The following is a 10,447-nucleotide window of genomic DNA, read 5'->3' on the forward strand; positions in this document are numbered from 1 at the left end:
TACAATATTCTGTTCCCTGGGGCAACAAAATAAAGTTGGTCAAATTAACAAAATGCTGATTTTAACTGAATAATCAAAACTTCTTTGCTCTCTTATGTTTTTGGTTACCTATAACCCCACTCTGTGTATCTCATGAAAAAACAGCAAATAAGTTCCCAAGTTTTACATTTTGCCTCATTGTCAGTATTCAAACCTAGTTCGTGTAGGCTTTGCAATGTGAATGACAACGTTTTCCAAGAGTAAAATAGAAAAAGTCACACATTATAGAAACCTAGAATTCTCACTTCTAAGAACAAGGGTTCAACCCACAGTCTCAGCCCCGAGTTTAGCAATGTTACCTGAGGTCTTGGCAGTAATGTGTTTTCCCTCTGGAAATTAGTGTTTTCTCCTCTAAGCATGATGGCCTGAGAATGGAAATTCAACACCAGAACCTTCAAAGGGACAGGCGCCTTCTGGGCCATAAGGCTGGACCAAATTAGTAGAGCAGAAATACCTCCAAAACAACTGCCAATTGCCACTCAGGACACACCAGTTCAAGATGCTACATAGGTCCAGCGGTGGAGCTCAATGCCCTCACAGCTCATCCCTGCTCTTTGAATGAGGTAGATTTCTCTGTTACTTTCCTAGGGACCATCAACCTCCACTCAACCAGCATCTCACTTTTGTCCTTGCCCAGGAGGGCCCTACAAAGAGACAATACTGGCCTGGTTGTGAAACTGGATTCTGCCATAGGAAGCCACACTCATGACTCCCCATTTCCGGAAGATCATCAACTCAGACTAAGTGGCCAACTGACCCCAGGGAATGGTATATCCCCTTGTAATACTGCTGCACCACATGGGAGTCTAAAAGCCAAACCTTTTCATGATCTCCCCAGTAGGTCCTCAAAACTTAAAAACATTACCTTAATCAAAATAACCTAGGCTCAGAAAAACAAACACTACATATGTAGATACTGATGTCTAATGTTCATATGTGTGTATTTGTGTAGGAGTGGGTAGGATAGACGGGAGAAAACTAGAAAAGGTCCACAAGAGGGAAAAGAACAGAACACATGATATGAGGGTAGAGCGTTCAGGGGAGGAATGGAGGAGGACAATTCACTAAAGCTAAGGATGTATGAAAACACTACAAGCAAGCCTCTTACTTTAGATGCTGACTTAAAAATCAACTCAAAAAAGAGAAATAGTCCATCATGGCAGTGTAGTCAGAAACATGGCATGCCACGTAAATATTTGTAACAAGTATGAATCCAATGACAGGATATTTCAAGTCTCACAATAACGTAGCATGTCCTGAAGCTCTTACAATGGTGCACTGTCACTGTGGATGGCCTCTGCAAAGTGGCTAGCCACCAACATGTTATGGCCGGTATTCTGGCTTAGGCAGATGAGAAAATGTCAGCCCAGACAGGGTTAACAGCTGCTTCCTGGAAGTCACTGAAATCCTACGTCTGTGTGTGACTGAACTGTGAGGGAGAATGTTGTCCTTGTGGATGGCCACTGTTGAAGACACTGCTAGCAAGAGATTTCTTGGTAGCTCTCCTCGGCTAGCTGTCAGAGAGCTTTGCTTGAGACTGCTGAGACACCTCAGCAACAACGTCTCTTCTCCTTCTTTCACTTTTGCTCAGTCTGCAAAGCACAGACAAAAGAAAGGAGTGCACAGTTCCCAGCCCACACGGCCATCTGCACCTTCTCAGGCCAGCTTGAAGCTAGGAGAGAACACAGTCCCAGGAGGCCAAGTGATTGCCAGGATTCCGAGGCTTTACTCTAGGGAACCTTGCTTGTTCCTGCCCCACACTGCCAAGTCCACAGACAGAAATCACATGACATTGTCAGTCTATATTTCCACAGGCTCAGGAGACAGGAGAGCCAGACTTCTTGGAACAATGGAGGCTGAAGACATGTCCTTGAGACGTTATCTTCTATGGTTAAATAGGAAGAGAGGCCCCAACTTGACTAGCTGGCAGAGAGAAACGGTTTCTCCTCCCCCCTGCAACACCACACACCTGAAGGCAAAGTCTCAAAGTTGCAACCTCTTGGGGAATTTCCCAAGTGTAGCCCCAGAACCTCCCATGTCAGTGCTCTCTGGAATACCTGATTGGGAGAGCAGATCCCAGTCTGGCCCCGCCTCAGCCCCATACGGCTGTGACGGTAGAATGTACACCTCTTAGGAGAGTTGCTTGGTGAATTTTCTCTTTTGAGATGTCTCTTGTAATCCAGTCTGGCCTTAAATTTTGCCATGTAGCCAAAAATGGCCTTGATTTTAGGATCCTCCTGCCTCTACCACTAAGCACTGGAGACTACAGATATTCACCACCACCATCCAGTTTTATTTGATGCTTGGAATCAAACCCAGGGCTTCATGTATGCCAAGCTACACCCCCAACCCTGTAATGTAAACTTTTATTTTTTTATTTATTTTTATTTTATGTGTGTGGTCATTAGGATGTAATTGTTCCCCATAAACTCACAGGGAGTGGCACTACTAGAAGATATGGTTTGGGAATAGGTCTAGCTTTGTTGGAGGAAGTGTGTCACTGTGGAGGTGGGCTTTGAGGCCTCATATATGCTCAAGGCATGCCCAGTGTCTCAGTTCACTTCCTGTTCCCTATGGATCAAAATGTAGGACTCTCGGCTCCTTCTACATCACCATGTCTGCCTGCCTCGCACATCATTGTGTCCCACCATGGTGATCATGAACTTAACCTCTGAAACCGTAAGTAGACATTCTGGCTTCATGCTGAGTTCAAAGTGCCTTAGCCCATGGCAATCCCGATAGCCATAAAGCCTTATTACAAATGATTTTAAGGGTGGGGCTACTTCAATGACGGGCAACTTGTGGGGAAGACCCACTCCCACCTAACAGGGGTTCAAGGTCCCCCAAAGACGGGCCAGGGAGGGTGACCCTACTTGACCTAAGACAGGAGTGCCTCATTTAAAAATAAAAAGGGGTGAATTGTGGGGACACCAGACCTTGAGCAGAAACCCACTTCCCCTTCGGCCTGGGAGCAGGCATCTATGTAATGTTTACTGAAAACAATTCAGTGCTTTAAAGCTTGATAGGGCTCAGATAAGGGCTGGCTCACTGAAATACCATGCCTTCCACACCTCCTATGGCTAGATGCCTCTTCCTGCCCCCTGTGGTGTCTCCCCGATTCTGGGGCCTGAGATTAAACCACCAGCCAGGAGGGTGAGAAGTGGAAAGAATGGTATGTAAATGGATGGCAAAAGTCCTTAAAAAGGGAAGCTCCTTTTTCTTAGAGAGACTTCTCCTGAGATTTCTTCTGAGAGCTCTCTCCTAAGCTGACTTGGGAAGATAAAGTTTTCTTAAAGCAACCGACCGGTCTCTGTGTCATCTATCCCGACCACCTCGCTACATTCTCGGATGCAGGCCGCACAGCAGGTGCGACACCACCCCATTAAATGTTTTCCTTTGTAAGAGTTGCTGTGGTCATGGTGTCTCTTCATAGCAATAGAAACCCTAACTAAGACATGTGCATTGGGGTCCTGCCTGAATGTATATCTGTGTGGGTGTCAGATCCCTGGGAAGTAGAGTTATAGAAAGTTGGAAGCTGCCATGTGGGTGCTGGGAATTGAACCTGGGTCCTCTGGAAGAGCAGCCAGTGTTCTTAACCACTGAGCCATCTCCATGGCTCCTTGTAATCTAAACTTTTAAACAGCACTGCCCAGTTACTTATCTAATTTAGGATGCTTCTAAAATATTTTCATCTAATAGTTTCTAAAACCCAAACCAGTCTGGACTCCAATCCAAATACTCATCTTAGGTCCTCTCTGAGCCAGGAATCTATATTTTTCAACCCCCTTACCCGGATAGACACGATCAGTTCATTTGGTAAACCAATGCCTAGAGGCTACTAGGCAGAACTTTTGCAATTGAAGCACCAATCTGAATACTGTGACCCAGGAAGAGACTCTGAAAACAAAACATCTTGAAAAGGCACTGCAGATGTGGCCAAAAGACTAAGGCCACTCAGATGGGGGGGGCACTGTATATAAAACTGAGTTAAATTCATCAAGATTAACACAGCCATTTCAAGACCTGAGAAAAGCCAGGAAGAGGATAGTCTGCCCTTGAGGCCCAATTCCACTTTCCTTTGACTCTCCCAAGACCTCCAGCTGTGGAGACATGGATGTGGTCAACTGGACCTTGTCTTAGGCTCAGTTATGAAGACCTGAGTTTGAATCCCTGGCAACCGCTTTAAAGTCCATTAGGGTGGTGGTACATATAACGCCCTGGAATTGGGATGAATGCAGACAGAAGGATCCCCATCCATGAACTCCAAGTTCAGTGAGAGATTAGGTCGAAGGAGATAAAAAGAGACACAGATGTTAACCTCTGGCCTCCACAGGCACACATGTGCACACATGACACACACACACACACACACACACACACACAAACTCACAACTGGTCAACTAGCATCCTTTCAGATCGGACTATCTGATAAAATAATTCCTAGCAAACACTAATGACTACTTGGACCCACCTTCCAGGGTACAGAGGTTTTAATTTCCATTTTAGTAAGGATCACGACCAGAGGCCTTAACCCAAAGGAAAGCCTCTCCAGGTGGAATTTCAGTGGTATAGGGAGGAGGCAAAGAGATGGGTGGGGACTGGAGGTAGAGGACATTTGTTGACCTCAGAAACATCAAAAGGAAAGGGCATCCTCAGAACAGACCAATATCTCAGCCAAAGGCTTCCAGAGCACCTGCTATGTCTGTGTCTTGGGGTAGCACCCTCTGGTCCTGCTGGATAAGGACCATGCCCACATGTGCAAGAACAGGTTCATATTACTGAGGGGAAAAGAAAAAAAACAATGTTCCGTTTGACAAGCACTAGTTTAAGATGCCCCTCATCTGTGCGGTGTCACGCCTGTGACACTTTCAGTATGTTGTCGGTTCCTTCGATTCTTCTATTAGCCAGATGGCTTCCCTAGTCACCACTCACAGCCTTTTAAAAGGAACCGCTGTCACTTCTCTAAAAGTAACAACGTGATCTTATGCAATCAGAACTTCTTTGGGGAGTATCCAAGGACAAGACACGACCAGCGTTTAACCACAACACACACCCCACACACAATCCATATGAAATCTGGAACTCAACTTCTCCATCTAGAAGTGCCTGGGCCTGTGACTGTGACTGACTCCAGGGATTCAGCCACATCAGACACCCGGAGAATCAAGCCCAGAAAACATGTGCTTTCAGGAAGGCCCAGCCAGGGAAATGAGAAGTAGGTACCTGACTGCTTGAACCAGGAAACCCAGGTCTCATCTTTGGTTCACAGATCTCTCCTCTTCTCTCAGCCATTTATAAAGGCCAAGTAGCAGAGCAATGTCACTGCCATGACCAGGGTTCCAGGTGGCTGGCCATAGTGCATCTTAGAAAGTCAACCTAGTCTTCCTTTTAAAGAGAACCCCACTTTGGTGAGCTCAAAGCAGGACACTATGACAATAGCAGGCCAAACAGACCAGCAAAAGCAGATGGGAAAGAGGCCCCTGGGAAGCATAGTGGAACCTCAGCCTTCCCTCTCAAGTCCCTGAACAATGGTGGCATCCAAAACCCAAAGGATGCTCTATTCACTGTCCAAGAATCTTTAGCAAATAGCTCCCAAGTCAACTTGTGGCTTCTGTATAAGACACAGGACTTTTTTTAAGTAGAGGAATACACAACTTTGTACACACCCTCCTGCAAAGCTTTTCAGTGTGACTTTCACCAAAAGATCTAAAAAGTAAACTCAAATTTCCCTATGATAAGATGGCTAGATGGTAAACATAAGAGTTCATATGCCAGCTTGGCGGTGGTGGCGTATGCCTTTAATCCCAGCACTCGGGAGGCAGAGGCAGGCGGATCTCTGTGAGTTCGAGGCCAGGCTGGACCGACAGCCTCCAAAACAATACAGAGAAACCTTGTCTCGTGAAACCAAAAAAAAAAAAAAAAAAAGAGTTCATATGCCCTGCTATATGTAAGTATCACATATAGTGCCAGCAAAATGTACTCCACATTAATTTCTGATATATATATACATCTCAGAATACATATATATATGCATATATATAGTCAAGACAATATTAAGGGAGGGATGACCAGAATAAAAATGAAGCACTATAAATATCAAAACAAACAAAACAAAACAAAACTTATGTGGGCTGGCCTTGAGTAAAACACCACTCCCCTCCCTCCACTTTGAAATGTTGTTAGTTGCCCTAAGCATCAGGTAAGGCATTTCTCCATAGTCAGTCACATTATTGAGGTCAGTTGAAAAAAAAAATGACAAAAGACATCTAGAAAAGTTTACCACGCCATGTCTTAAAAATCTGCACACACAGAGAGGGATGATAAGTTTACCCTGTTTAAATGTGCTGGAATTAAACTCCAGTAGTCTCACATCCATCTATTTGGGGCCAACGTACACAGCACGCACGCCATGAAAACTGACACTCGTGTTGGCAAAATACAACCAAGCTTCCTTTCTGACATGTCACATATTTTTTTAAGCTAAACTCCAAGATTGCATATCTTGGAGCACAGAGCCTCCCGCAGTAATCAGCTCGGTTTAATACCCTCACCCACCCACCCCTGCGCGCAGCTGCTAAAATACTGACGGCAACCTGTGAGAGGTTTGTGGGCCCCGCCAGCCTGGCAGCCTCAGGTTCTAGGAGACAATGCATCCTCTGGGAAGAGGGGCTGGGGACGGTGGGTACCTTTACCACGGTTGCTTCGGAGACAGGCATGCAAGTCGATTGTAATGGCAAGAATCACTTACTCAGTTACAGCGGCGCTGCCGAAGGAATTATCCTGAAGGCTGAAACAGAAACAAGAAAACATGAGCCAAGTCCGGCCGGGGAGCCGTCTCCCTAATTGCTCTCCCCGAGTTAGAGCTCGCACACAAACATGGCATTGCCAGGCAAGTCTCAGGGCTTGCCCGGCACGCTCGCTCTACCTTGGGCTGCTGTCTGCACATGCTCCTGACGACACCCCCAGCAGGGGCCCAGCAGCACCAACGAACCACAAAGCCCAGCAGCCCGCGAGGCTGCGGGGACGATGGGGCGGGGCGTGGCGGCCGTGTTGTGCGACCTGGGGTTGCAGCTGTAGGAACCTGGGGAGGCTCCTCGCAACCGTTAGGAGCTGCGGACAGCCCAAGCTGCTTGAGCTTGCCACCTCAGCCTGGGCTGGCAATACCAATGTGCCCCCCCCAGTGCCCGCCTCCCATGGCTAGTTACCTTCCCAGCCCCCACCCCACCCGGAGGATGCAAATGTGCAAAGATGCATCCATCGCCCAGAAAAAGCAGCGAGAGATGGAGAACGGGAGAGGGGAAATGGCTGCTGAGTTTTGTCTTATTTTCACTGTGTTGGCTTTTATTGCTTAGAACAAAAGAGGCTCCAAAGGGCGGGTTGCATCCCGACAGGTCTGCCTGAGCTCTTGTTATTTCATTCCTCTGGAGGAAGCGCCCTGCTCAGGACCACACTGCTGTGAATGAGCCTACACAGGGCGAGTGTAAAATGCTTTACAGGTCTTAGCTGGTGGGAGCGGTGGAGGGAGGTAGGGGGAGGGCGGAGGGCGGACTCCTATACCTACAGCATCCCCACACCTTCACAAAGGACGGAGCGATGAACTCACAAATGCAGTTCCCTTGGATGGAGACTGCTCTGTTGGGGGAAGGGAAGTCAGGCAGCCCCACCCCCATCCTGCTTTATTTTTGCTCGGGGGGGGGGGGGATGTTTGTCTTGCCTTCTTGGCATTGTTCATGTCTCCTGCCATGCTGACCTTGACTTGAAATAAAGTTTATTTAAAGACAGGTCTCTGAATTTTGAAATAAGGTTTCACTGCCCGCAGCAGCTGAGATGGTAGCTCTTTGTCTTAACTCTGTAACTGAAATGATAACTTAGTTTGTAACAACTGACCTCATTAAAAAAAAGAAAATTATACTAAATTTTTAAGTTGCCTCAACATTTTTGAAACAAGGAAGAGCCTTGCCTTCTAGTGTCACACTGACTCAAAATTGAAAGGTCCGCCCAAGGCATCGTTAACACTCCTGGGGAGCCGACTAACGTGGACTCTGCTGTGCTGGTGAGCAGAGCCTAGCCATAGTCCCGCTGCCTGTTAACATGGACATTTATTTCGTCTGTCCAGATGTAAAGATAACCTTCTTGTCTGTGATTCTACTGAAGGACATGAACGAATTGTACATCTAACCAAAAGAAACTTCTGTAAATAATCTCCAGTGCCTCAAAATGGTCCTAGAAGCAGCTTCCCCCTCATACAGTTTCCCTTATCCAATTCCGATGTGGCCGCACATTTTTTTTAAAGTTCTGTTTTTTAACTTTCCCTGTTTGTACTTAGGTGATGAAAAAAATTAAGTTTTCAGCAGGGTGGTGTTGGCACACGCCTTTAATCACAGCACTTGGGACACAGAGGCAGGCAGATCTCTGTGAGTTCAAGACTAACCAGGACTACAGAGCCAGTTCCAGGACAGCCAAGGCTGTTACACAGAGAAACTGTCTCCAAAAAGCAAAACAACAACAAAAATTTAAGTTTTCAGAAAACAAAACAGATTCCATTTACTTTTTTCCTGCAATTTTACTTTCTGATCTCAAAATATTTTTAGATCAGCCAAATAAAAGCTAAAAGTGACCTTAGATTTTTAATTCTGCAGGTTAAACACATTCTCAAGTGTTGATTCCTTGCGTGTTGAACTATATTACACACATGTTCTTAATCATACTGTCCCATGGAACTAGATTCTTAATGACAGGCACTTTACAGTGTTCATGGGAACATGAAGTCTAACCACGGGATATCTTCCTGTCCACACATCTGTAGACAGTCAATTTCCCAAAGGCTCTTTAGCTGGGAGGCCATGGTGCCAATTCTGAGTGGTCCAGTGTAGAGAAAGACCAGACGTTTTGTGTGTAAACAACTCCAGTGATTCATCTGGGATAGGAAGAAACAATGATTTTTACTGAGAAATGGGACTGAACGTCAAAATGCTGTGGACCCATTGAAAATAAAATGAGATAATAAATGTACTCCATAAATCCAGATATTCAGTAATGCCTAAAGGGAGGGGAAAATGAGTTCTTCGCAACCTGTGAGCAGAAAGGACCCAGAATAGCTTCTAAGAACTGCTCATGCAGGAGATTGACAACCGATTGGCACTATGTGTTATGGCTACAGCCCCAGGATAAAAGCCAGCCATTTAGCAGTGTGCAAGAAACCTCTTCAGTTTTCACCACAAGTCCTAGTCTTTTTTTTTTTTTTTTTTTTGGTTTTAGGAGACAGGGTTTCTCTGTATTGTTTTGGAGGATGTTGGTCCAGCCTGGCCTCAAACTCACAGAGATCCGCCTGCCTCTGCCTCCCGAGTGCTGGGATTAAAGGCGTGCGCCACCACAGCCCAGCCACAAGTCCTAGTCTTAAATTGTTCTCATTGTAGATCTGACATTTGTTTTTGTAAGTGGTTTTCCAAGTACCTTTTTTAATGAGATGTCCTACTCACCTTGGAAAGGACAATACTGATGGATAGCACCAAAGGTTGCTTTGGAGGCCTTCGGCTTATCTGAACAATAGTTCAGGAAAAGTTCAAAGGGAGAAAAGTCATCGCTGGGATCTCTCAGGAAGCTATTTCCCAGAGCAGAGACAGGGTCCAGACTTCCCTGTGGTTTTATGTAACATTGGTCAAAACACATTCTTGAAAGGAGAGATGTGATAAATTCAAAGGCAGCACATTAAACTGCGTTTTCAGCTTTGAAACGGGACATAGGCAGGCAAATTGATGTGGGACCCGCTGAAAATAAAAGGAAACAACAAATGTAATCAGTTGATGTGTCTCTCAAACTCATTAAAGTGAAATAGTTAGATGGAACGTATCAATCAACATTATGCCTACCAAAGGGTTCTGAGAAAACACTGGCTGGCTTTGTTCGTGAATGACGAACAAATGATGCACATACTTAATGTTGTATGGGCTGCATTCCCTGTTAACCTAAAGCCTCTGGTATAAATATGCCTATGTGTATATAAAGGATAGGATGGGCAGTGTACAATAGAGCAAGAGGAAAACAAAAAGGCTAGAGTTGAATACAGTTAACTCACCTTCATGCTAAAAAAGTTTCCGCTCTCTATGTTTTCTAAAGGTGGACACATGAATTTCACATTTAGTACAAACAGCTTCATAATTACAGTGCTTTCATCCCAACATACTGACTTAGCCCTGTGCAAAACAGAGCAACCACGCAGTGCACAGGAAAGAAACCTACAAGTTCAAGATGAAGACAAACCACCTGCTGGTAGATTAATCTTTTTTAAAAAAATTCACCTTATGATTCACTTTCCTCGTTCTTGGACTGAGATACAATCTGTCTCAAGGGTTCTTTCAAAAATTAAATGGCACTCTTGGAACCAAGACATTAAAAAAATTAAGCAGTT

General features: G+C 45.4%; 1 protein-coding gene across 5 annotated transcripts in view; it reads right to left on the minus strand.

Annotated features, from left to right (window-relative positions):
- Fam13c (family with sequence similarity 13 member C) overlaps nucleotides 1-7,164 on the minus strand; it is a 104,505-nt gene extending 97,341 nt beyond the window's left edge. For 4 of the 5 annotated variants that reach the window (XM_005070786.4, XM_005070787.4, XM_005070784.4 and 1 more), the window contains exon 1: nucleotides 6,788-6,958. In XM_005070786.4, the coding sequence (XP_005070843.2) occupies nucleotides 6,788-6,849 (62 nt within the window). In that variant the 5' untranslated portion in view covers nucleotides 6,850-6,958. The other variant, XM_005070785.4, reaches the window with a different exon arrangement.
- Between the last annotated feature and the right edge of the window lie 3,283 nt (nucleotides 7,165-10,447).

This window comes from Mesocricetus auratus, unplaced genomic scaffold, assembly GCF_017639785.1.
Source record: "Mesocricetus auratus isolate SY011 unplaced genomic scaffold, BCM_Maur_2.0 Super-Scaffold_100027, whole genome shotgun sequence".
NCBI lineage: Eukaryota > Metazoa > Chordata > Mammalia > Rodentia > Cricetidae > Mesocricetus > Mesocricetus auratus.